Consider the following 27,920-nt stretch of genomic DNA (forward strand, 5'->3'; position numbering starts at 1 on the left):
AAACGGAATATTTGGGTGAGAAAACAGGACACACTTTCCAATCAATCAAGTTGTGATGTCTTTAAAAATGAAAGATATAGTGGAAAAATAGAGAAAAATTTATCAAGCCCTTTTAATGAATTAGCTGAGCAAATTTCATTAGCTAATTGGGGCAAAGACAGATGCTACAAATTCCATCTTCACTTTTCCTCTGGCTAAATTTTATGGAATAAATATAAAACATATATGAATGATATAGAGGAGAAGATATTTCCTGGGAATCCATCTAGGAAGAAGTATTTTCTGCTGGAATTGGCAGGAACTCTAAAACACTGTTTTTAAATCTAAACTGCCATTCTGTGACCTTTCTTCCAGAATTTTTCCATTTTACAGCAGTTATTTAGGGACTCCACACACATATGATTGTGTGTGTCTAGAAATGTGCACATGAGTGCAGGTGCCCATAGAGGCCCAATGAGAGAATCAGCTCTCCTGGAACTGGACTTACAGGTAGTTGTAGGCCAGTTGGATGGGTGCTGGAAATTCAACTCAGATCCTCTAGAGAAGCAGTCAGAACTCTAAACAACTGAATCATCTCTCTGAGGAACATTCTTGTCACTAAAAGTAATGCTGAGCTAATAGCTTCTTTCTGGAAGCCACCCTTGAAACAATACACAGCAAATCTAGTACCATTTTTGTATACAGGCCTTCATGTGCTTTAAGTTCTTGCAATGTTACTACTTCTTTTCCATCATTTCCACTTCACTGCTCATTTCAATTACACTGCAATTATAAGTGCTACAACAGGGTAATATCAGCAAGGGATGTTCTAGAAACTTACTCCACACATACAGAAATGCAAGATGCTATTACATGTGCTTTGTAGAAGATGTACCCACCACTGTAATAATAACAAAAGCACTGCCTCTGATAGTTCAGATGTTAGACAAATAGTTCAAGAAATACATTAAAGGAACAGTTCTTCCCAACCTAATCTCTACTCCATACTTCCCTTGATTTCTTACTTCATATGTCACTTGGGAGGTTCATCCCTGGTTTTGCCTGGTATTTAAAACCTAGCTGATGGTTGCCCTCATCATTCATTCCTTTTGTTACTCAGTAGGAAAACAACCAGTGCCAAGCATTGCTGGGACTAGGGTTAGGTGAGTGAGGCATATGCCTTGATTCTAAATTTTGATTGTCAAAAATAATACATAGAAATGGTTCTATCCCAGTATTTATTCCTGGCATACAGATGGACTCTGGGAACCCCATACCACATGGAGGGATGCTCTCTCAGCCTAGACACATGGGGAAGAACCTAGGCCCTTCCCAGGATGATGTGACAGACTCTGAAAATCCCTCATGGAGGCCCTTGCCCTCCCTGAGGAGAGGAGGGGGAATGGAGTGGGGGTGAGGGGTTGGGAGGGTTGGGAGATGGGGGAGGAGGGGAGGGAGAGGGAACTGAAAGTGACATGCGTAAAAAGTTAAAAAAATATGAAAAAAAGAAATAGTTCTATCTTTGCCTACAGGTTTCTTTTGCTGTGATGACACACCGTGACCAAAAGGAACATGGGGGGAGGGAAAGTTGTATTTGACTTACATTTCTACATCATTGTTCATCATCAAAAGCAGTCAGAGTAGAAACTCAAACAGGGCAGGAACCTGGTAGCAGGCATTTGATACAAAGGTCATGGAGGAGTGCTGCTTACTGCTTGCTTCACTTGGTTTGTCCAGCCTGGTTTCTTTCTTTCTTTTTTTCTTTTTCGAGACAGGGTTTCTCCATGGCTTTGGAGGCTGTCCTAGAACTACCTCTTGTAGACAAGGCTGCCCTCAAACTCACAGAGATCTGCCTGCCTCAGCCTCCCGAGGGCTGGGATTAAAGGCATGCGCCACTAATGCCCGGCCCAGCCTGCTTTCTTATAGAACCCATGAGCACAAGCCCAGGGGATGGCACCCCCCCCCACCATGGCCAGGCCCTCCCCCATCAATCACAAATTAGGAAACTGCTTTATCGCCTTATCTTATGGAGGCTTCTTCTCAGTTGAGGTTCCCTTCTTTCAGATAAAACTCATTTATGTGTCAAGTTGACAAAAGACTAGCCAACACAATCTTCATTTTTTTTGGTGTTCCCTTTAATTTTGCAACACAAGCAAATGACACACATTTCTCACCATAATCTTAGCTACATTTCACAAGTTGAAATGATAGCTTAGGCCAAGAACTTGTATTATTCAAGAGGTTACACTGGTTTTCCTGACGGATTATCATTATATATCCCAGCTGGTTTTGAACTAGATATCCTCCTGACTCAGCTTCCAGAGTAGCTAGGATTACAGTTATATCACACTGTGCTCTTATTTACAATTTATTTCAAATTATAGCTTCTAATTCAAAGGTTTATCTGACCCCTCCATACAAATACTACCCTCATATGCATTTGTTGAATGTCATCAAGGTAGTGATTGTCACCTCAAATCAGAGACATGAACTCTAGTGACCAATTTCTGCTTTGTTCTAGAACATACATAACTAACTACCAGATAGAAATAGATCTAGAAACAAGGACGCCAAACCTTACAGATGGAGGAAACATAGCTGGAATCTTCCATTGCTGGCTAGTCCCAAGACACTATGGTCTAACATCTTTTAATTGAAAACAATGGATTTTCCATTCTAAAGTGGTGGAACTTGTAATAGTTGGCTTCAGAAAACTCATTTAAAATGCCACAATAAGCAATTTTTAAGTTTATAATTAATTGGTCTGGATATAGTTTGGTTGGTAGAATGTCTGCCTAGTATCCACAATGCCCTGGCTTTGTTCCCTATAAAAGCTGCAATTCTAGTGCTCAGGAAGCAGAAGCAGGAGGATAAAAAGTTCAAGGTCATCCATTATCAGCTACACTTTAGAATTGTTGTCCTAGGCCTGCCTAGAATACATATGAGTCTGATTCCAAAAAAAAATCTATTCTTAAAGGGGCTCCTTCTGGGTTTTCTGCATTTCAGTGAATGGCTGACATAGTCACATAAAAAGTAGTACAAGACCTTGCATCCATAAGTAGAATGACAGATGGATTCAGTGATTCATCTGCTGTCTTTTTTTTTTGCAGATGGAAAGACATGCAGACTGAGAAAATCCCTTCATGCCTAACATTGAATATTGCAGGGAGTAGAGGGAGTTGTTGAGAGGGAATGAGAATTTCACATTCTTTTATATTTTTAGTTTGAGCCTAGCCTTTAATGGCTGAGCCATCTCTGCAGCCAGAATTTCACATTCTCTACTAAGCAGAGCAAAAGAAGCTATTGAGGGCTAGGGAGATAGCTCAGAACCCTTGCCTTATCTTGTTTTTGTTTTTAAAAGCCAGACGTGATAGTACTTGATGTAATCACCGTGCTGGGATTGTAGAAGCAGGCATTCCTAGGACTCAGTTGTCAGCCAGCCTAGTGTACTTGGCAAGCTCCAGGCCAGTGAGAAACACTGTCTCAAAATAACAAAGTGGACAGTGCCTACGGAATGACTGAAGGTTGACTCTTCCACTTTAAAGGCTGTCCACTGATCTTTGAATAAAAACCAGACTGTTCTTCATGGACCACTGAGATTTGCTAATCCCCTCACTTCCAACCACCGACCTGTGCCATTGCTGTCTTCTCCTTCTTCTCTTCCTCCTTGTCCTACTCCTTCTCCTCCTCTTCATCACCCCCTCCTTCTAGCCTTCTCTGAGCTTCACAATTTACTAGGCTCCCCTACTTCCCAGATCCTGGTCTCATACCCATCATTGCATCCCTTAAAGTCCTTCGATTCACTCATTCCTTGACCAATTTTCCTGAAATATCCTGCCCTGGCCACCCCTTACCTATGTCCAACTATACCATGATTCCCAAGCTATAATACTCCCTCTCAGCCGTTCCTTCATAGCAGTGAGAACTGTCACTACCACCCAATTTCAGGATATTCTCTCTATTCTGAAAAGAAATTGCATATCTCATATCCCAGAAGTCATCTCCCAATTTCTTTCCCTGAACAATTAAGTTTTCTTCTCTATCTACGGATTATCCTATCCTGAGCATGTCATAAAATAGAATTATCTAATATGTGGTGGTCCTTCATGGCATCTCTTTCACTTAAGAGAACACTTCTGAGGATCATCTACATTATAGCATTTATCAGTAACTCATTCCATTTTATATTTTGATTTTTTAATCTGTATGTTACAGAGAAAGATACACGTGTTTGATGGGTGCATCGGTGTGTGTTTTGTAAGTGTATATGTGCATTTGTCATGGCTCATGAACAGTGGTCAGGGGACAATTATTGGGAATGGTTCCCTCCTTCTACCGTGAGTTCTGAGAACCTAACTCAGGTCATGAGGCTTTACCATTAAGTCTTTTTGACCACTAAGCCATCTCATCGGCCCCCATTTCTTTTTAGAGTTAAATGAAATGCCATGTATACTTTATTTGACTCATCCATCCATCAGTTGATAGACATGTTGTTTCTACTTTGAAACTACCATGATTAAAGTTACTATGACTAATCACACACAAATTTTTAAGTTATTTCTTAACTATAACTTGAGGATCTCACCATGGTGATATTCTTAAAGATCTTGGTCAGTTCTATTATGCCTTGTTAATGGCAGAAGAAGAAGTTAAGTTATTTTAGATTTTTTACATGAACACTATAATGTGAACTGTACTTTAAAACTTGGATGAGTATTTTGATGAATTGTGATACAGCTAATATAACTATGTATTAGTTAACTAGTTAATTAGTTAGCTATTAATCAGTACTGTTTCCAGCATCAAATAATTATCTCCAATGACATCTAGAAATTTGCATCCTCCACATTTTCAACTTGTATATCTTGGGTTGATTTTTCTCAGTTTTTTTTGTGTTTCAATGCCTGATCTCATGGAATTCAGTCAAAACTATGAGAATCTATCTGTCTGTCTGTCTGTCTGTCTGTCTGTCTGTCTGTCTGTCTGCCTGCCTGCCGGCCTGCCTGCCTCTCTCTCTCTCTCTCTCTCTCTCTCTCTCTCTCTCTCTCTCTCTCTCTCTCTCTCTCTCTCTCTCTCTCTGTGTGTGTGTGTGTGTGTATGTGTGTGTGTGTGTGGAGGGTGGGGTGTACTTCTGTTTGTGCATGTGTGCACATGGGGTATTGCTGGGAATAGAAGTCAGTGCTGTGCAAGTCTATCTGTTTTGACTCTCAATTTCTCTTTGGATTCTGAGCACAACCCACAAGGAGCCTGTTCCTCCATCATTCCTCTTCTCAGATTCATCTGCAAAATGGATGATTTATATTTAGTCAAGAGTTATAGATGATAGCATATACCTCTAATCCCAGAACTCTGGAGGATGAGACAGGAAAATCATTAGTTTGAAGCCAGCCTGGGATACATATTGTGATATTGGAGAGAGACATAGGGAGAAAAGAGAGAGTAGCAAGAGAATGCATGTAGGAATAAGAAAACTCTATCTTCGGTGCCTTAAAATATATAGAGACAATATAGTAATTCAACTCTACTGTTTCATTTATTGAGTCACTATATGTTGAGCCATAAGATGGGTACAGAGACTACATGGATCAAAAAATGGGAATTCATTATTAAGTCTCCAAGCTGCTGTGAGAGTGTGGATAAGGGTATGGAGAAGAGGGGAGGTAGAGTAACACAGATAAGGAGTGCTCAACTTTAGGCCACAGACACAGCTGTGTGGGAGGCTGTGCTCAGTGAGCTGGTGTTGCCAGTGTTTCAAGGGAAGCCAAAATTGTAGTTCTACATGAATAGTGCTATTTAAACATTCACTCAGTTTAGAACACACTGCCATGTTCTTTATGCTTCACAAGTTTCTCTGCCTTTCTTATACTTGGCAATTAGAAAAGATTAAAAGGAGAGTTTGGAAAGTGGCCACAAAAATATTAGTTTAAAAATAACATCGTTTATCTGCTGAGCTATCATGTTCAGAGGGACAAGCGTGCACACACATACAAATGTAACTTTAAAAATAAGGGTTGGGGAGATGGTTCAGCAGTTTAAAGAACTTCTTGCTCTATCAGAGGATCGAGTTTTGATTCCAGTAACCACATTGTGGCTCAAAACCATCTGTAACTACAGTTCTAGGGGATCTAACACCCTCCTGACCCTCACAGGGCACCAGATAGGCACTTGGTGCATACACGTATATGCAGGCAAAACACACACACACACACACACACACACACACACACACACACACATATATATATATAAATCAAACAAATAAATGCACAAACAAACAAAAGGACAAGGAGAACTTCTAACATCTAGGAACTCAGCATCACCTAGAGAAAATGTGAGAATGGAACCAAATGTATTATAAGTACTCCACTGCACAGTTTGCCACCCTCTCTTGTAAGCAGCAGCAAACAATTCAATTCATTCTATCATGACAGAGCATAGGAGGCATCTAGGTGATGATGCAGAACAGTGGCTTAGAAAGCCACAAAGATAATGTGACATTTGAGGGACTTAGAAAAAAATTATGAAATTATCCAAACTAAGATTTCCAGTTTCCTAAAGTCTTTATTAAAAAACTTAGAGAGCTTTCCAAAATAATTTTTTACACTTAATATGCCATGCCACACACTATCATACATTCAGATCCCTGGCTTATTAAGGATGGCCATTTGAACTAAAGGTACTAATGAAACATGGCCAGGTGCCCTGTACTATTATAGCCTAGTCCCCCAATCCTGACAGCAGGGTCACCATAACTACCAACCCAGATGAATCTTTCATGGAAACAACTAGAGCTCTGTGTCCTCAGCAGAAGAGAATGCGAAAAGCAAGAGACCCTCCTTTGCCTTAATCTTGAAGAACTTAGTTTGATAATCTGGGAGAACTAACACACCTCTGGCAGCGTAGCAGCTCTCCCCAGTATAGTTCAATGGTACAGGGCTTGTCTAGTATAGACAAGGCTCTGAGTTCCATCACATCACTAACACACACACATACATTAACACATAAATAATATCAAACAACAACAATAATAATAACAGAATGAAGGCAACAGTCTTTACCACAGAGGGAGCTTATGTCTGGCTTCTTGGCTTATTTTACAGATGGGAAACTGAATCAGAAATTCTCATTTCTTCCTCTGGTCTGATAATGCTGAACACCCATCATTAAGTTGCTTTCCAGCAATTATGGATTTTTTTCAAGGCCCAAATAAAGCCTTACATCTAAGAGGATTTCCTTACTCCTTTACTCATGATTACCTTTTATTTGCCCTCAATTTATTTCAAAAGTCTGTACCTGATAATTTGCCGTGTTGTAATTTTGCTTTGTATTCTTGTTTTAATAATTGGATTATTCATCTTGGTACTGCAGCGATACTGTTACTTATCAAAGGCAGGAGTCACCTTTTAAACTTTGGGACTGACACATAATTTGTTCTCAATATGTAAGATTTCCTTGATTGGGGACTGGGCATTAGTTCATGCTTCTGTAATGCCAGTACTCAGGAGGCTGAGGCAGAAGGATCAATTCAAGGGCAGCATGGTCTCTATGGCAAGACACTGTGTAAAGGGAAAAAACCCACAACAATACTTAGTTGATTACATGGTGAAAACCATATCTTCAACAGGCTAATAAAGAAAGATAACGATTCTGAACAATTCTCTCACTTTCAAAAGTTAGTTTGACACTAACCCAGTCTTCAAATCTCATGTAGATAAATTAAAATAACCAAATTCCATGAGTACTATATAAAACCAGAAGAATCTACACTATACACAACCTTCACATTCCATCTGATTGAAAATTAGGTCCATTACAGTGACAGGAAGGATGATTTTTGTATGAGAAAAAACATCTTATGTGGTATGTCAGCCTCAGAAGTACCCTCCAGAACCTCCTGATGTTTTACTTATATAAAGGTAATTATTAAAAATAAAGTTACAAATAAATTAAAGCATCACACACACACCAAAATTAACCAGACTTAAATTCAACACAACTCAATAAACTGTTACACAGAGTAGGCATTTTGACTTGATGTTGTGGAATTCCACATTAGCTTTTACATATCAAATATAATTTATGTACTTATCCACCACCAAAAACAAAACAAAAAACCCATGACATAATTAGAACTAGAAAAGCCATGACTTTTATATCCTCTTTCATAACGCATGTCCATTACATGCTTTCAGAGCATCCTTAATTGAATTGATAAACCCTTCATCCTAAACCTACATCTTCAAGGTGTTTTAAAATTGAAAAGAATTGATTTTCTTATTGCCTTGAATGTTTTTTCTCTCTATATTGCTCCTATTCTTGAACTTCAATGCCTCCTACTAAAAGCTTGTTTAACAGAGGAGGGCATTGAGCAAGGAAAGAGACAGCAGTTCTCTGTGGCATTATAATGCATGAGAGAACTCGAGTGCTGGCAGTGCTAAAAAGCTCAGTTTTTGTAGCTTATTCTCTCTGCGACAGAGGACCATAAAGACTTCTTTCTTCTGCCTACTTGCAGGATTGAGGCTCAATGAAATCCTTACCACTTTTACACTCCCTAGTTCCTCTCAGCCGGAAAGAACTGGATGAATAACATTCTACTGAAGGCCACAAATAAGAAGACATCTGTAAGACTGTGTTTTCCCTCTTCGCTGGGGAAAGACAAGTTCTCTAGCTTCTTCCGGCGTCTAGAGGGAAGTCTGAAGCAGATGTTTTGTTCTATGTTGCTTCTATATTCTTTCCTCCTGCTTACAGTAAAATCTCTCCCCTCAGTTCTTCAATGGAATTTCTCCCCTAGAATCCTAGTATACTAGTTTCCTCTAAAAAGGAGAAAATTAAAGCTCTCATTTAACTCCATCTACTTATGTGTGCACAGGCTTCATGGATTTTGATAACCTGTGTTCTGGCCCATTAGTCAGTCAGAACCAGGCATGGCATAGAAAGGTGTCTGACCATGAACTCTCACAAAACAGAAGATTTTGTTTTGTATTGTGGTGAGAGGGGTGGAATCCAGGGTCTCACATATACTAGGTGCTTAAGCACTCTATCATTGAACTCTATCCCCAGCGCTGGATTCCTGAGGCAGGATCTCCCTGTATGGCCCAGACTGGCCTCCGTTTAAAATTTTTCTTTCTTTCATTTCTGTAGTACAGGGATTATAGGTGTGTGTTACAGTGCCCAACATTATATTTTGTGATGCTGAGGATTGAAGCCAAGACCTTGTACACACTAAGTACTCTTACCACAGAGCTACATTCAAGCACAAAGAGAAGATTTCACCAAAGATATTCAATGAATTATTAAGAAAGAAAGATGTCCTTTCATTTACTACTATGGCTTCTCTATGTGACTCAGAGCCCAAATACATTGTAACAACAATAATATGGATTAAACAAATGACTAAGTAGTAGCAACAGTTTCCATATGTTCAGTATTTAGCTCTGAGCTTACATGTTGAGAATACATAATAAAGGCATGTTAAGAAAATGGGGGATTAGCAGTAGGCAGTATTATTAATTGATCACTCATTGATCAATTATCCCATGTAATTCTCACAAAAATTAAACATAGAAACTTGACATCTCATTTTACAGATGAAGAAATCGTATCTCAAAGGCATTAAATTATGGTCCCCAAAGTCAATATGCCTAACAAGTAATGGTTAGCAAGCCTTTTCCAAATAGTTCTTATCAGATGTACAATCCTTCTCCAGCAGCACATACAGGCTTGGTACTCCAGACTTGCTCAGAGGAAACTGTTGATGACAGTAGGTCTGAGGAACTGGTAGGGTCATGACCTCAGCTGTCTACAAGAACCATCACCATTGGAAACAGCGTTCTGCAAAATCAGTGGATCCAAACTTGGAAACAAGAAATCATCTAGAAACCTAAATGATCATGGGGTCTCAGGCTGTAATCCTCAAGTTCCTCTCTTGCAGACATGTTCAGCATTTTCAAGGTCTTCAAGCAATGTTTCTCTCTTTTTGACTTGCTTCTGCTTAGGGATAAATGTCTTCTTACGTTAGCAAATTATAAGGTGATGAATAGACACGTGATTCCATCCTAATCAATGGTTTACAATCCACATATTACAAATAAAATGTTCTGGAAAATGTCAACTCAGATGTGGTGACACATGCCTGGAATCCTAGCACTTGGGAAGCTGAGTTCCAGACCAGTCTGAGCTATATATTGAGATATCCCCTGCCCCCTCTCACACACACACCCAAAACAGATAGGCAAAAGGAAGAAAATTATCATCTTAAACCCTTTTGTCTGCTGAACACTATGGTATATACCTATAATAACAGCATTGGGAGGCAGAGGCAGAGTTCAAGGTCATCCTTAACTACCTAGCAAGTTTGATGCCAGCTGAGGATGCACTGGATCCACAAATAAGAAATTTCTGTCTGTGTTTTGGTTTTATGAATCTTAGACTCTCTATCTCAAACTAGTAAATAATGAGACTTTACTTTCATTTTTTTCTAGTACACTTTAACAAAAATAGATAGCAAATTTTTCTTTACTGTTTCACTTGATCCTTTTTAGGCAAGTCTGTCTCATGTATTGGCTAGATCCTTATTTCTGTCATTCTTATCTACACTATAATCCTATCCACCATGGAAGCAGTAGGTAATGATGGCAAAGAAGTAAGCATGACATTCAAGGTCAGAATGTTATGCATGTGAGTGGATAATGGAGGTACTAGGCTTTTGTTGTCTGCAAAGTAAAAGGACCAGTACTCCAGTGCTTCTCTTGGTACAACACTGTAGTGTTGAAAGTAAAGGTTAGGGGGGAAAATAGACCTGGTGAATATCTATAAAAACAAAGCTGTATCAAAACACTCACTTCATAAAAATGTTATTCAAATAAAAAAAACCTAAAAAGATCAAAGGGATCAATCAAGTGTGTTGGCACATATGTGTAATCCCAGCATTCCCAGGCTCACAGAGTAGAAATGCCTTCTTGGGTTTACTATGAGTCCGATACTGAGCTTTATATATGCAACCCAGAAAGCTGATTTTCATTCCAAGCAGTCACATACCCCATTGTGAGTTTAAAAAAGCAGATATTCTAGGGCTAGGAGATTGCTCAGTGGGCAAGAACTCTTGCTGTGAAAGCATCAAGACTTGATTCTGATTAAATCTATAACCCCAATGATGGGGGCGGGCAAAAGACAGGTGGATCCAGGGAGTTCCATGGCCAGTGAACCTAGCTGAAATGGTATGCTTTCCTAACACTCATATGTTCGTACAGACACACACATTCACACACACACACACACACACACACACACACACACACACACACACACACACACACACTTCACTTTAGCCTGCACAACTTTGGGATTTACCTAACTGGGGTGATGGAGGAATGAAATGACAGACACATGTACTTTTCATGTGGCCTGTGAGCTCTGAGGGAGGCACACTAGCAACAGCCTGGACACTTAACCCATTGATTATATACCACATGAAAGAGGAGGAGATGGGCTAGCTAATCTCAATACGAGGTCTCTATAGGGGAGCAGTCTCAGGTTATAGTCATGTCAGAGGGGAAAGCTTTGTTTAATAGTTTTTGTACACACTGAGGTTCTTTTGCTATGCCTCCAGGACTGAGCCTACTAAACACATTTAGTTGTCTATTTCAGAGCTATTCCATTTATGTTGCAATGTTTCTAAACCGAGTATCTTAATTATTCTTGGCCTACGTAGTGTGATGGTTAGCTCAACATGACACGATCTAGAATCACCAGGGAAGAATTGCAATGAGAATTGTCTAGATCAGATTGGCCTATGGACATATCTCTTGGGATTGTCTTGATTCTGTTCATTGATGGGGAAAGGCCCAGTCCACTGTGGGCAGTGACATTCCTTGTGATTAGGTACTGGATTGTATAAGAAAGAAGAAAGTGAGCTGAATAATAAGCATTCATGCATTGCTTTCCCTCTGCTCTTTATTGTGGATGTGTAGAAACTTTTTTAAGTTCCTGCTGTCTTGACTTCCCTGCTATGATGAACAATAACCTGGAATTGTAAACTAAAATAAACCCTTTCTTCTCTAAGTTGTTTTTTGTCAGGATATTTTATCACAGCAGTAGAAATGAAGTGAGATACCTCACACCTCCTTTTATCATTACCAGATACTCATTTTCCCTGTCTCCCTTGCAGTCATGCATGGCCATGTTATCTGGTAGTATCCAGTGATATATAAAGAGAAGATTTCTGAGGTATTTCAGGACCTATATTACTTCCCAGAATTTAAAAAAGAAAAAAGGATCCTTGATCTGGGAGCACAGTAAGGTAATACAGCATGCGCACAGCATGGGTGTTAGTTAGCTTTTTTGTTGCTGTGACAGGACAATTTAAAATGAGGAAGGACTACTTTCCTTGTGGTTTTAGAGGTTTTGTCCATCGTGACAAACAGAGCATGGTATAATAGAAGTGTTTAATTCAAGACAGTCATGACGACCATCACAGCAGGAACAGGAAGGGGCTAGAGCAAAGCAGAGATAGCACTCAAGGACATGTCCCCAGGGGCCCACTTCTTCTCATCATGCCTTATCCTCCACAGTTCCACTGATTCATAATAGCACATTTTCAATCCATGAGTGGATTAAATCACTCATTAGTTCAAAGCCTTCAAGGTCTAATAATCTCTGGAAATACTTTCATAGACACATCTTAAGGTATCACTTTCAGGCAGTGTTCTAATTTTACTCAGTTCCAATTCCATTACAAACGCCACACAACCTCTCTGATTGTAACAGCAAAGGATTTCAGGACTCCCTTCCCCTGATCTGTTACCTGTTTCAAATCTTTGTACATTATACACAATGGTAGTCAGTTCTGAACACAGATAGTCTCTTTTAGAAACAGGTAAACATAACTGATCTGATTTGCTTGTTTGAGTCATCCGAAGTGGCTGTTTTTATCATTAGCAAAATTGATTCACTTTTTTGTGTAAATGCTTATACATACGTGTTACTCATCTCATTTTAATTACCTCCGAATTACATACTGATTTAGGAATTTCTTTTGGTCATTTCTTACCAGTAACAACAATGATCCTTCACTTCTACTGCTTCCATCTGTTTCTTTTCCCTCTTAGAACGCACGTGCGTGCGCGCGCGCGTGTGTGTGTGTGTACATGCACAAACATGTATCATGTATGTGAAAATCAGAGGACAAATTTCAGTAGTCAGTTCTCTCCTTCAACCAACATATCCTAATGATCACATTCAGGTTATAAGGCTTGGTACCAAGCACCTTTATCTCTGAGTCATCACACCATCCCCAAAGTAGGATACAGAGAGCAAAATGGAAGTAAATTTATGGGATTCCCTATAATAAAACTCCACCTCCAACTACTCTTTGGGATTCTTGGCTATGCTGGTTTATCATCAATGAATTTGGAAGTGTGAATTGTGCTACATTAATATATATTAACAAAAGTAAATGAAGGGGCTGGAAACATGCTCAGCAGTTAAGAGCATTTGCTGCTCTTCCAGAGGACCTGAGCCTGAGTTTGATTCTCAGCACCCATGTCAGGCCGTTTACAGTCATTTGTAACTCTAGTTCAGGGGCTCTGACACATCCGACTCTTCAGGTACCTGTATTATCTCTCTCTCTCTCTCTCTCTCTCTCTCTCTCTCTCTCTCTCTCTCTCTCTCTCTCTCTCTCTCTCTCTGTCACTCACACACACACATACAAACATACACCTACCCATAATTTAAAATATTTTTGACTCCTAAACCTCTGTTGACAACTCTATAAGAATTTTCCTTTTTAAACACAGATATAATCAGAGACTAGAATTGAACGAAAGTTTGGGAAATTGTTCTTTATGCTATCCTGCTCACATTCTAACATTAGAACTACATTACTCCTACCTCAAGCTAAAATTTGATAGACCCCCCAAAAAACAGTACATGAGAGAAAGGAAAAAAGTTGAATGAATTCATATATTCCACATCATCGACTTTTAAATATATTTGTTGTTATTGTTTGTGGAGACAGGAACTCTGAAAGGAAACAGTTGGGTGAATTGATATATTACATATCATGGACTTTTAAATATACTCTCCTACTTTGCCCTTTGTGCATGTGTTTTCGTTATTTGTTTGCTTGTTTATCTGAGGCAGGATCTCCAAAATAACTCTTACTGGCATGGAGCTATTTATACAGCCCAGTTGGACTTCAAATTCACCATCCTATTGCTTCTGAGCCCGAAGTGTTGTGATTATAGGAATGTATCAACATATCCAGCTACCCTTGTTTTTCTCTAAACTTTCTTTAAAAGTATTTCCAAGTGTAACTCACAGTTGGAGGTTGATTACATTATAGATAAGATATGATTGTAAAGTGAGATAAGGTTGTAAATAATTTATCCTAGGAGATGTGTTCTTGATTGGACTTGGTTCACATGATGTCTGACCAGGCAGACAAAATGCTCCAAGCAAAGGGCAATAGCAGTGATTATGTGACCTTTGTGATGATTCTCAAGTGTACATCCTTTAGGACAGAACTCATTGGTTGCCAGACATGCAAATAAGAATCATTGCATATTTATTATGCCTGAGGAAGTTCAATATGTCACTGTAGCCCAGGGTGATGTATGTATGTATGTATGTATGTATGTATGTATGTATGTATATATATATATATGTGTGTGTGTGTGTGTGTGTGTGTGTGTGTGTGTGTAATGAAATTCAGGACACTCATCCAAATCACAGTCACTGGCATCACTTAGATCTGCATCTAAGTTTACCTGACCCCAAAGCTCCCTGCTCCTTCAGTCATTGTAAAAACATTTAGTTCCATTCTGCAAAACCTACTTCATTTGCTTGGGTGGGAACGCTCACACTTTCATTGGATGAAGAGCGTGCATGTACTTTCTATCAAGAACATAAAGTAGGGCTGGAGAAATGGCTCAGAGGTTAAGAGCACTGGCTGCTCTTCCAGAGGTCCTGAGTTCAATTCTCAGCAACCACATGATAGCTCACAACTATCTATAATGAGATCTGGTGCCCTCTTCTGGTACGCAGGTGCACATGCAGGCAGAACAATGTATACATAATGAATAAAATCATTTTTAAAAGAACGTAAAGTCAAGGCTGTGGACCATTTTCACAGTGTCAGGACAGTGTTCTCCTTAGAAAGAATGATGGATATGTGATGCCTAGACTCACCAACTAGATGTCCCTTCAACTAAGATCCCTGTGTCCTTCAGAATTCTCTTACGGTAAAGTGATATGGGCAGGTGCAGCTTCCTTCAGCCTCTCAGGATCCTACTGGTATTGTCTGTCTACTCAGTCTGGACTATAAGCATTAATGATTCATACTACAAAATTCTACTAAGCAGTTTCATTTTGTGATGTTGGGGTGGTAGGAGGCAAGTAAAGCAAAGGAAGACGGCTTAGAAAGATGAAGTTGTGGAGACGATAACTGTCAACCATACTCCCTGAGGTATATTTTTAAATGTGCACAAGTGGGACATAGTGAGATATGATACCAGCTCTGGGGAGGCTGAGGAAGGAGTCTCAAGTTAAAGCCTGAACTATATAGTTGCACCCCATCTCAAAATCTAGAAAAAAGCCCGCTAAGACACGTACAGAGCTAGGGTTTGTTTCTGTGGTGCATGTGAGTACATGCATCAATCTGTCAGCACCACAAAAATAATCATAACAAAACCACACATATACTAGAGGAACTTAATCTATGAACTACAGACCAAGTGTGTTGATTGTTTGGGTTTCATCTAAACTCTAGCTCAGTACAGTATTTGATATAATATCTCTTTACATGCTTATCATTTCTTGCAAGGAGATATATTAGGGCTGCAATTGCACAGGAGTGTAATAGAAGATCAGTTAAATAATAGTCTGGACACTAGCTGTATTCTTATTTTGCCACATTCTGACTGTGTGACCACAGACTAGTACTTTTCAGTTTTTGAGCTTCAGTTGTCCTTAGAGAATTGATGAGGAATTTAGATGAAATAATCAATCATGAACCTCTTATGTTTCTATGCTGACAGAAGTCTCCACAACACACATTGAAGGCACTGGAAGGAGCAAAACAGACAGAAGGTGACTTTGTTTTGACATTTGTCTCTTCACTGATTGCTAGGATTGAAGGAAAAAAACCTTATACTTCCAAATAATATTCATATAGATTACCCTTATTTGGACTGGCAATTCACTTCCTAGGGATGGGCTCCCACAAGCTTGAAATCAACTCAGTTAAACAGCAAAATCATGCATAAGAAATCAAACAAGAAGGTGACCTCTACCACCCTACCCATTACCCAGACTTCCCACATTCTCCTTCAGGGTCTAGCCTGGAGAGTACCCCTGACCTCCTTATCCATGGTTTTTCTTCAATCCCAACAGACTGTGTCTGGGTCCCACATAAAGTACACCAGCCTAGTTTGGCCTCCCCTGCCTGCACCACAAAGGAGCTCTAAGCTTGAGGCAGAACCTACCCTGCCTATCCTCAAACCAACAGAACTCTCTTATGCTATATACATCATTTCCATCCAGCTAGATCTACATTCACACTTCAGGTTTGGAACAACAGTACATTCTGTACACCAACCCAGTCCCCTTTGTCCACCTGACCTCATGCCACCCAAGCTATTTCCAATCTCTAGACTCAACTGATGTCCCACATCTTCTCTTCTTTCCCAACCTACTCTATCCACAACAAACTCTGAACTAACAAAATACTCACATGCCAATATGTCATTGCAAGAAAACAAACAATATTAAAGATCAATATCCTCTGTCCATCACTTACCAGTTCTGTACAAATGTTTGCCAATGAGAATTACCTAGATGAACTCCAAACACAGAGTTTAAATGAACAATCACAAATTTCATCACAGAGTTTAAGACGTTTAATAGATTTGAAGATACAGATCAATAAAACCAAGAATAAAGGCCTGAAGGAGATATATTCCAGAAAACACAAACATAAACCATTAGAAAAGATGAAGGCAATCCAAGACTCAGGAACCGAATTCAATTGAAAGATAGAAATATTGAAGAAGAATCAAGCTGGAATGTAGTTGGAATTGAAAAACCCAATAACTCAACTAGAAAACTCAAAGGAAACCCTCACAAATACAAAAATCAAGCATGAGACAGACTATCAGGACTCAAAGGTAAAGTAAAAAATTTAGACAAAATAGGCCAGAGACATGAAAAAAACTTTAAAAACCAAGAAAAAAACATACAGGAAATGTGGGACAACATGAAAGACCAAACCTAATTATAGGCATAGATGAGGGAGAAGAATTCCAAGCAATGGCATACACCAGATCATCAACAAGATTGTCAGTGTTCAATTCTGTGAAGGAACACCATGACCAAGGCATGGATACATGCATATAAGTAACATACAGACAGAACATGTCTGTGTGTGCACTGAATAGTTATTAATATAAAAAGAAGCCATGGATTTGAGAAAGAGCATGGAAGGGTACATAGGAGGGTTTGGAGATACAAAGGGAAAGGGAAGAATATAAATAAATAAATAAATAAATAAATAAATAAATAAATAGGGAAAATGGTATTTTTAAGGTGACAAGCAGTGAATGTCACTCATGACAAGCACTGTGAAGTTCTGTTTGATGGCTATGTGTGTAGTTCAGTAGTAAAACACTTCTATAGCAGGCAAGAAGATCGGGTTTCATCTCAGTACTACAAATGAGTGAATGAATGAATGAAATATGCTGCATGCACAAATTTCTTCTTCAGCTACAGCATCTACAATAAATTTTGAAGGACACCTTTGAAGTGTTCCAGTTTTGCCAGTTTTAAGGTCTTGAGCCCCCTTTGTTCTTTCCCGCTTCTAACTCTATCATTCTTCCATGAGAAACTACTCACATCCAAGTGTTCTACTTCCTGAATAATTTCTCAGGCAATAACTTTGTGCTAGCCAGTAGCCTCTGCCAAACACCAGAGCAAAACATAAGGCTTCTCCTTGTAGCTTAGACAAAATTGAGGCTTCTTAGGTGGAGTTTACTCTCTTGCAGTTCCCTCTTTGAAGTATCCTCTGTTTTCCTGAATTCTCTCTTAACACTTAATTGCCAGTTTGCAAATGGTACAAAGACGGTTAAGCTGGATCCTGAACTTTGAAATCTGTTACACGTACCCCGCGGCCACAGGGAAAAGTGGGGGTGTCTTACTCTTTGAGTACTAATAGGCAATTATTTTCTATGATCTTCTTATTGGGTAACTTCCATATCCAGATTCAAAGTGCTGATATTTTAGGAGGCCTAAGGAGGTTGATTGCACTGTTCAGATCTCCTCCATATTTATGAGGACTTAGAGCCTTGATCTCGAGTTGATGGATGAGCAATAATTTACCCTTAGGACATTACATCAGGAGGCATGATCAGACGGGAGATAAGTCACACTGGCTGGGTTACAAACTGTCCTGCACCATAGTTTTAATTACACCTGTTGTTTTCATCTAGGAGGCTGAATCCCTTTGCACCACAACTAGAATCTCAAGAGCTTCAGTTATTGAATTGAAAGTCTCCAGAAAATAGGAATTATGCTAATGGAATACTGGAGGCAGGCTACTTTATAAAGAAAAAAAGACTTATTTAGTTCACAGTCTTAGAGGCTGGAATTTCAAACAGTTCTGACAAGGGACTCCATAGGCTGCCTTACATTACGACATAAATGCATGTGTTATCTATCTGTGTCTGTGTGGTATCTTTGCCCCTCTTTATAAGACTGCCAAGATTCGCTTGAAAGGGCTGTATCAATCTTTAGCTCACAGTCAAATTCTTTTTGCCTGAAAGGCATATGTTTGGAGAGCAGGCAAAAGTTTGTGTTATTTGTCTTCTCCTCTCACTCTCCACCTTCTTTTCAGTCTCTCTCAATGTACCTGAGGATCTTTGATTGTGCTAGACTCACTGGCAGTAAGTCCTGGGGATTTTTCTGTCTCTGCCTCCCCAGCACTGAGATGACAAGTTCATGCCACCTGTGAAGTTTTTCTCTTACATAAGTGGTGAGGATCAAGCTCAGGTATTCATGTTCACGATGCAAACACTTTAATGACTAAACGGTCTCCCTAGCCTCTGACTTTGACTAGGGCTTCATACTTGCAAGGCAAGCACTCCACCAGTGAGTTACATCCCCTGCCTTGTTTCTACCTTCTTATTAGCATTAACAAATGATAGATATAAATCATATTCAAAGTACAGTGCTAGGCCCAACTAAATATCTTTTATAGATAACTAAGTATTGGCCTTTTCAAAACATGGCCTAATAGATTGAGTAGTAGACTCCATAATTCTTTGTATGCTCCCCTCCCCTTCATGAGACTGGGATTGACTTGCTTTTAACTAGTATAATGTGGTGTGAATGATAAGTTGCCATTCTCACAATTATGGCCCATTATTTAAGACTCTAATGTGTCAGATAATAGCAAAAAAGAGACAGTAATACGTCAAACTACAAAACTTCAAGTAACAGAAACAATCAATAATGAAAAGGCAACCTGTCCATTAGAAGAAAATACAGGCACCCTAATACCTGTAGACAGCTATTATCAAAAAGGAAACAATTAGAAAAAAGTCAAGTGGTAGCTAAGAATATGGAACAATAGAAACCTTTGTACACCAATGATGGGACTATACATTGTGCAGCCACTATGGAAAACAGTGGTAAATCCTCCAAAATATTAAAAACCAAACAAGTTAGATGGAACAATCTCACTTCTTGGCTAAAAATATCAAGAATTTAAAGCCACGTGTGATGGCTTATGATCCCAATAGTCATGAGGCTAAGGCAGGAAGATTCTCATGAGTTTGAGATCAGCCTGGACAACACAGGACTATACAAGAAGGAATATTACTCAGTTTTAAAGAAAGGTAATCCTGTCCTGTGCTAAAACAGGGATGAACCTTGAGGGCATTATGCTAAGTAAAATGAGCCAGTTGCAAAGTAAATAAATAAAGAGACAACTGTGATTCTACTTACGTAGTCAATTAAAAGTAGTCCAAACTCTTGGAAAGGAAAAGTAAAACATGTCTAATAGGAGCTGATTGTAAAGGGAAAAGGGGGAGCCATTACTACTGGTTACAGAGTTAGTTTTTCAAGATGAGAAAGCTCTGGAGTGCTTCATCTGGTTTTATACTATATGCTAAAATAGCTTATAGAAAGCTGGGCATCATGGTGGTTAACAACTTTAATCCCAGCCCTTGGAAGACTGAGGTAGGAGGTCACAGAAAGACCTTGTCTCAAATCTCAACTTAAAAATGTCTAAGATAATGAATTTTATGTAGGGTGTTTTTACTCAAATAGATTTTTTAACTGTCTAGTTAGTTACCCAAGAGACCTTTCTGGCTTATAAATGGCCATGTTGGGTAAGACCATATGGCAAAGGAAACACAGGCTCTCTCTAGAAGCTGTAATCAACTTGTAAGAGCTGAGGGCAGATTCCAGCTAACAGGCAGCAAGAAGCCAAGGCCTTCAATCAAGAAATGAATACTGTGGGACTTGATGAGATGGCTTAGTAGTTAATAGTACTTGTTCCTTTTTCAGAAAACCTGAGTTCTGATCCCAGCACCCACCTCAGGCAGACCACAGCCACCTATAACTCTAGCTCTATGGCAGTGGTTCTCAACCTTCCTAATGCTACGACCCTTAAACACAGTTCCTCATATTGTGGTGACCCCCATCTATAAAATTATTTTCATTTCATAACTATAATTTTACTACTTTTATGACTTGTAATATAAATATATGATATATGGTCCAAAGAAGCCATGACCTACTGGTTGAAAACCACTTGTCTACGGCATCTGATTCCTTCTGGCTTTTTCAGGCACCGCAATCACATTGAAATATAGACGCACTCAAACCCAAAGGCATACACCTAATTAAAAAGAAAATAAATCTTTTTAACCCAGAGAAGGACACTGCTAAGTTCAATAATTTGAGTGAACTTGGACTTGGACTGTTCCATATAGAAAGACAGCTTGGCTGACACAATAAGCAAAATATTCAGTGCGGCCATGCCTGGACTCTTGAACTATACATTCTCCAATAATAAATGTGTCTTATTTTAAGCAACTGAATGTGCAGTGATTTTCTATGTGGTAACAGATAATCAATACAAAAGGAATGGCTTAAGACAACCTGTCTTCAAATAATTGACTTCTTGGGGGTCATGGTCCACATAAAATATCCTAAAAATCTTTGGGGCATTGAATTTTGTGGAACCTTGAAATGAGACAAGGAACAAAAAACACTACTTTGGCCATTTTCATTCCTCCTACTTTCAGTCTCAGTGATAGGAATCCCCTTTCTCATAAAGATTCAAATCCGCTATAGTAAACTACAAACACATCTTTAAAAGTAAACTGTGCACCTTTAGAATGGATTATAATACCGGGTGATCTTTTATAATCCCCAAGTACCTCATATAAGATTCAACAAGTTGAAATGTTGACTCATTAACCAAATAAAAGTTTGCTAAATGCCAGGTTCAATCACTATTCTAATATACTGTCAACCAAAATGGAAAAGTTTGCTTCAGGAGGAAGCTATTCTTGATTCTGAGTCACAGAAATCTAATGTATTGCTAGCAGTAAATATATAACGAAATTCCTGTACGTGCTCCAGCATTCTAAACAGAAGCAAAGGAGGGAAGCGTATGGTCATTCATGTGAGGAAAGTCACAACTGGCATTAACTCAGGTAGAATGGGTGCTATTTTTAAAGCTCTTTGAAAAAAACATTGCATAAGCTCTCACGGTGACTCATTGATGCACTGAGTCATGGGAGAGTGGGAGGGGTAACAGAAAATGTCTTTCAGATTTCATTTCTACATACAGGATGTTACTAGTTAATAAAGTCAAAGTCACTTACTAAATGTTAGGAGTGGCCATGTGGTAACAGTTCAACACCTCACAGGCTGTGGACAACTTCTGATGTTTTCTCTCATTACAAAGAAAAAAATCCTCTGATTATTATGGAACCCAGGCAAGGCCATGGAAGGGTCTGTCCAGGAAAGTCCATAGCAAAAGAAGAGTCATTTTCAGAGACTTGGATGCTTATTCTAGTAGGCATGATCCAGGAATATGCAAACCTAACTTCCCCCAAACATTTTGATCTCTGGACATCTAAAATTTAGTGACTCCAAGGAGCTTACCTCTGAAAAGCCTAGAAAATGTAACAAAGAGGCACAAATTCTTGTAGTTATTATAGTAATGATACCAACACACATTCAGTAAGTTTATAATTATTTCAAAATAAAAATTTAAAGGAAACAAAAGAAACACATGGACTGGAGCAAGTAAGGGTTACAACAGCAAGGAAAGGCAAGAAATTGTTAGATATTAGCGTGCTGAAAGAAAACTTCCAAACATCAAAATCTATAAGCAGTGACATAAATCCTTCAATAGTGTAAACTGACATACACAATATGCAAAACCGAGATATTTTTACAAAAACAAAACTTCATTAAAAGAAATTAGGAAGTATCCGCTCAGTCAGAAGGAAAGTCCACAGGAGGTATAAGAAGGAAATAAGGAGGGGGGAGTAAAAAGAAAATACTTTAAATCTAGCCATTGGAACAGTGGTTCCCAACCTTCTTAACGCTATGACATTTTAATACAGTTTTTCATGTGTGGTGTCCCACAGACATAAAATTATATCATTGATACTTCATAACTGTAATTTTGCTACTGTTATGAATCGTAATGTAAATACTACGTTCTTAGGTGACCCTTGTAAAAGGATGGTTCAATCTGCAAGGATTGTGACCCACAGTTTGAAAACTACCGAACTAGAAGGAAAGAAACTGGGGAATCCTAAGAATTGATCTTAGGGAATTCGAGAAAATACAAGAAGATCAGGGCATGGTGGTGCATGCCTTTAATCCTCACACTGGGGAGGCAGAAGCAGGCAGAACTCTGTCATCTGTGAATTCTAGGATAACTTGTTGTACATAGAGAGTTTCAGGACAGCCAAGGCAACACAGAGAGACCCTGTCTCAAAAACAAAAGAAAAATGCAAAGACACACACATTCCTTTAGTCATGAAAACGATGGCATCACCACATAGTAATGAACTGCCTGTGGAAAATTACAACAAAAGGGGAAAGGGAAAAATCACACCTCCCGACCACACTTTGAGAATGACTAGTCTAATCTTTCTGTCATCCTCCAAAGCCAGGCTTTCTGAGTTTGCTTTTCTCAGCAATGTCGGGGGGGGGGGGGGGAACACAAGGGAAATCTGCATTTTCTATTTACAGAGGTTACTAGGGCACATTCGGGCACTCACTCATAGGCTTCCTGGAAGGATCCCCGAGGCACCGCTAGAGGACGCAAGGCCAGGCCACAGATCGCAGTGGCGCACCTCGCCCTGTCCCGCCCTCCCGGTTTGCGCCATAGGTTTCAGGGTCACGAGAGAGCCCGGAAGAGGGCGGTGCTCCCGCGGGCTCGCAGCCTTACTGGTTGTGATCTCTCCATCTCCAGGTCCCGAGGAGGAGCTCCAGCGGACTTAAAAGGCAAGGTCTTGCCCCAACTTAGCTGCGCAGCTTCCCAAAGCGAGTCTGCCAGTTTTCTGTCTTATACTGAGGTTCGCCGGGTCATGGTGCCAGCCTGACTGAGAAGAGGACGCTCCCGGGAGACGAATGAGGAACCACCTCCTCCTGCTGTTCAAGTACAGGGGCTTGGTGCGCAAAGGGAAAAAAAGCAAAAGACGAAAATGGCTAAATTCAAGATCCGTCCAGCCACTGCCTCTGACTGCAGTGACATCCTGCGACTGATCAAGGTAGGGAAAAGTCCCGGCTCTCCTTAGGGCGGAGGGGAGGGGAGGCTCCGTTTCCCCCGGGGAGTTCACATCTTCGGTTCTGAGATGTTGCCTGTCAGGAATTCCCTTTTCTCAGCCCGCCAACCCTAACCCCTCCTACCCCATTTCCCCTTCTGTGAGCTGGCAGGGCAGGACAGGACTTTCATTGTCCTTTCTTTTATATGTATCATTCCCAGGAACTGGCTAAATATGAATACATGGAAGATCAAGTAATGTTAACTGAGAAAGGTAACGAAGTCGTGGCGGGGTGGGGTGGCGTGGGGGGGCAGCAGGGAGGAACCAAGCTGTTATCTGACACCTACAAAAGTCAATACTGTGTCCTCCTGCTCATTTTACAGATCTCCTAGAGGATGGTTTTGGAGAACACCCCTTCTACCACTGCCTGATTGCGGAAGTGCCTAAAGAGCATTGGACCCCTGAAGGTAACCCCTTCTCCCTGGCTAGAAGCCAGAGAGAACGAGTATTGTATCAAAACCGTAGAGTCTACTGTGCAGAACCCGTGACTACAGGGGCAGAAGTTACTGAGAAGCTGGTCAGAAATAACAGCCAGCCAGTGTGCAAATGACTGAGGAAGAAGAAAATGTATGCGCAGTACATTATAATAGGGCGGGTTAAGAGAGCTGTTTGAGCAAGTATCAGAGTGCTGTGGAAACCCGGAAGAGTTAGGTATAATGTCATTTGTTGTAATTCAGTTTCATAAAAATGGTTTTTGTTTGACCCTAACCTAACCTATTTTTGTAATTGTGTTAAATCACATTTTTTTCTTTAATTTGTCCCAATCCTCAGGTTACAGTCTCTAGCTTCGCCATGTACATGGCCCTTCTGTGTACATGGATGGGCGGGGAGGTAACTAAAAGATCCTTTACACAATAAAGTAGATGATCATGATAAATGAGGTAAGGTCCTATTATCGCACACTTAAAACATGGTAGATCAGAAACTTATATTCGCTTCCTGTCTGTTTGCAAAGAAATAGAAAATGGCTAGAAAGTTTAATTTGCAACCATTGCCTCCATTTGGAATTGAGTTGGCACTCGTTTTGAGGGAGTCACTTTTGAACTGTTTTTATTTTTATTTGTGTATTTCTTTTTTGCTGACCCTTGTTGACTGGTCAGAAGAGGGCTAAAAGGGGAAGTTGTTTGGGTGGATGATTGCTTCAGTTTTCTTCTGACGTCTGTTCCCGAGACTAGAAGGTAATCAGAACACCCAAGGGATGAGTTGGCTTTTAGAAGTACGTGGGTGTTACGTAACACCCGTTTCTTGTTACTGCCACTTCTCCTGCTTTAAAGACTGGGGAAAATAAATTGAAAATTTATGCGTGGGAAGACAAGTTCTGAAAGTAAACGTTGTACTTTTGCCCTGGTGTTCTGACCTTAAGGAAGCAAGAGTTGGTAAACTACAAATATTTCCTCTTCTAAACTGCTGTGTAAACCCAACTTTTGCCAAGCCGACATACCAGTATGTCATCAGGATGTGAATAGTGTGTGTGTTTACTTTAAGTTCATGGCAATTTTGCTCTGGCAAGTAATGAAAAGTGTGCTTACTTCCTGAGTGTGAGTCCAGCAGACTGCAGACTAGTCAGTCCACAGGTGTAGCCTAGCTTCAGCTAGCTCTAATGTGTGCTTTTTGCAAATACATGTCTGAGACCAGAGAGATCGTCCATCATCGGTCTGTACTGTACTAGCGTAAACATAAGAGGCAGTCTGGTTCATGGCTACTTGTTTCTATGATGCATGAATGTATATTTTCTTAAAATCTATGATAGGCTTCTGGTTCTGCCAATACAGCTTGAATGCTTTGTTTTTCTTCTCTGTATCTCATGGGATACTCTTATTACAGGACACAGCATTGTTGGTTTCGCCATGTACTATTTTACCTATGACCCATGGATTGGCAAATTACTGTATCTTGAAGACTTCTTTGTGATGAGTGATTACAGAGGTATAGTTTAATTTGGGATTGGAGGCAGTTAAAAGAGAAATCAGAGCTCTTTGGCCTTAAAATTACTAAGCTAAATTGTATTGCTTTCTTTTAGGGTTTGGTATAGGATCAGAAATTTTGAAGAATCTAAGCCAGGTATGTTCACCAGCATTTCACTGTATACCCCAGGCTGGCCTGGTATTCATATGTAGCCCTGGCTGGCCTCAAACTTTTCTCCACCACCCTAGTGCTGGGATTATAGTTGTGACCCATCACACATACCCAGCTCTCTTGCATTTAGGCTTCCAAATTTGCAAGAGTTATTGGGTTATTGTAACGAATGAATCAAAATTGGGTCTTGGCAAGCAAGTGAAATGTCACTGGGCTTATGTTTTCTCTCTTGTACTAGGTTGCCATGAAGTGTCGTTGCAGCAGTATGCACTTCTTGGTAGCAGAATGGAATGAACCATCTATCAACTTCTACAAACGAAGAGGTGCTTCTGACCTGTCCAGTGAAGAGGGATGGAGGCTCTTCAAGATTGACAAAGAGTACCTGCTAAAAATGGCAGCAGAGGAGTGAGGAGTGCTGGTGTAGATGGTGACAACCTCCATTATACTTTAGAATACATTCTCAACTTATCTTGCTCTCTATCTTGTTTGTAGTGAAATAGTCGAATGAGCACCCATTCCAAAGCTTTATTACCAGTGGCGTTGTTGCATGTTTGAAATGCAGTCTGTTTAAAATGGCACTCATGTATGTGGTTTCGAGGCAGAATTCTCGAACATCTTTCAGTGAACAACAAGGTGATATGATCTTACTATATATGAAAAACAAAACTTCATTCTTGTGAGTCATTTAAATGTGTACAATGTACACACTGGTACTTAGAGTTTCTGTTTTGATCCTTTTTTAATAAATTACTCTTTGATTTAATTATCCAGCATAAGAATTTTTATTAGTCCCGGCTTACTCATTTTTCTTGTAACTAAAATAATATGTAAAATCAAAATACCCCACCAACAATTCTCAGGAGCTGGTGAGCATCAATGGTAGAGGTTGCCTGGTGTTTGCAATATCCTGGGTTTCATCTCTGGTGCCACAAAATAAAGAAAGGGGTGGGGAAAATGGATTGGGAAGGAAAGAAAGAAACTGAGTAATTCACATAATGAATAAGTTCATTGTTGTACAAGTAAAATGTGAAGGTGGGTTTATGAAACACTGAAAATCAAGAAAAAATCTTTTCCCCATGACCTCATCCCACACAAAATACATTTTGAAGTACAATTTAAGTGGGCCATTGTGTTAATCAAGCAGGAGCAAAAGGCTGTTTTTAAGCAAGAATATTGCAACTTTAAATGGTTGTAAACAAGTTTGTTTCAAGCAAATCACATGAATTGGAATCATATGCAGAGTGAGATTGCGGTACTGTGTTAACATAATGTCATTCTACAGTAAAGACACAATAGGAGTCTTTCAAATCACTAGGGAGAAGCAAGCAAATACTTTTCTCAGGAACTGAAAAGGGGCCTTTAAATAGCAAAGAAAAAGACAGTTTTCTTAGATCTGTGAACTTTAATTACTCATTATGTTGACCTGCATTCCCAAACCCACTAATTTGCATGATTATAAAATGACCATTGTTAAGAATCACTGAAAGCAAGTGTTCAAGATTAGTGTTTTCCAAAAGCAATGATAGGATACCTGCAAAGCAGTAGGAAATCCTGGACTCTTCCGTGGAAACAGATTTGGTTCCTTATCCCTATGGTTCAGTTTCTTTTACCCAGTTCTAGATTAGAAGGCAGTCATACAGAAAATTGTGATTGTGCATTTCATTTAATGCTTTGGGGTTTATTGGTGGCTCAGCATGTCATGAAAACCAGCATACAGAGTGAATCCTAAGTCAGGGTCTTGCTCATATGGCAAGTAACAGAATTTCTGGCAAAAATCAAAGGCTAACTGAATACAAAGAGCCTTGTGAAGAAGGAAGATATCTTGAAGGTTGTGTTTTGGAAACTGGGCTGCTTAGAGGAAAACAACTACATGCTGACTGGTTAAATATATGAATAAATTAACCCGGTGAGTTACAATCTAATCTTTTGTCTTCACACCTTAAAGACATAGTGTTGGAAAGACAGAAGCACTTGTGAAATGTTGGTTCACACTTTAGAGGAATCCCTTAAAAGTAA

General features: G+C 39.6%; 2 protein-coding genes across 5 annotated transcripts in view; one reads left to right on the forward strand and one right to left on the reverse strand.

Moving 5' to 3' along the window:
- Acot9 (acyl-CoA thioesterase 9) overlaps positions 1-23,571 on the reverse strand; it is a 66,899-nt gene extending 43,328 nt beyond the window's left edge. Inside the window, exon 1 of one of the 2 annotated variants that reach the window (XM_040744156.1) lies at positions 23,453-23,571. The gene's annotated coding sequence lies outside the window, so the exon portion shown is untranslated. Of the gene's footprint in view, positions 1-23,282; positions 23,406-23,452 lie in introns of those variants that run through there. The other variant, XM_040744155.1, reaches the window with a different exon arrangement.
- Positions 23,572-23,588: 17 nt separating this feature from the next.
- On the forward strand, positions 23,589-26,669 carry Sat1 (spermidine/spermine N1-acetyltransferase 1). Of its 3 annotated transcripts, none has more exon segments than NM_001281591.1 (6): positions 23,589-23,774; positions 23,990-24,041; positions 24,152-24,235; positions 25,653-25,754; positions 25,849-25,889; positions 26,143-26,669. In NM_001281591.1, coding segments are annotated over 6 exon segments (516 nt in total). In that variant the 5' UTR covers positions 23,589-23,708; the 3' UTR covers positions 26,314-26,669.
- The last annotated feature ends 1,251 nt before the right edge of the window (positions 26,670-27,920 follow it).

Source organism: Mesocricetus auratus, unplaced genomic scaffold (assembly GCF_017639785.1).
Source record: "Mesocricetus auratus isolate SY011 unplaced genomic scaffold, BCM_Maur_2.0 Super-Scaffold_100003, whole genome shotgun sequence".
Lineage (NCBI taxonomy): Eukaryota > Metazoa > Chordata > Mammalia > Rodentia > Cricetidae > Mesocricetus > Mesocricetus auratus.

Bases quoted from the DNA above. Each gene is read 5' to 3' on its own strand.
- Sat1 (XM_040743747.1), top strand. From the start codon at position 25,547: ATGAATGTATATTTTCTTAAAATCTATGATAGGCTTCTGGTTCTGCCA. The intron at 25,755-25,848 runs GTATAGTTTAAT...GCTTTCTTTTAG, and splicing joins TGTGATGAGTGATTACAGAG to GGTTTGGTATAGGATCAGAA. The intron at 25,890-26,142 runs GTATGTTCACCA...CTCTTGTACTAG, and splicing joins TTTTGAAGAATCTAAGCCAG to GTTGCCATGAAGTGTCGTTG.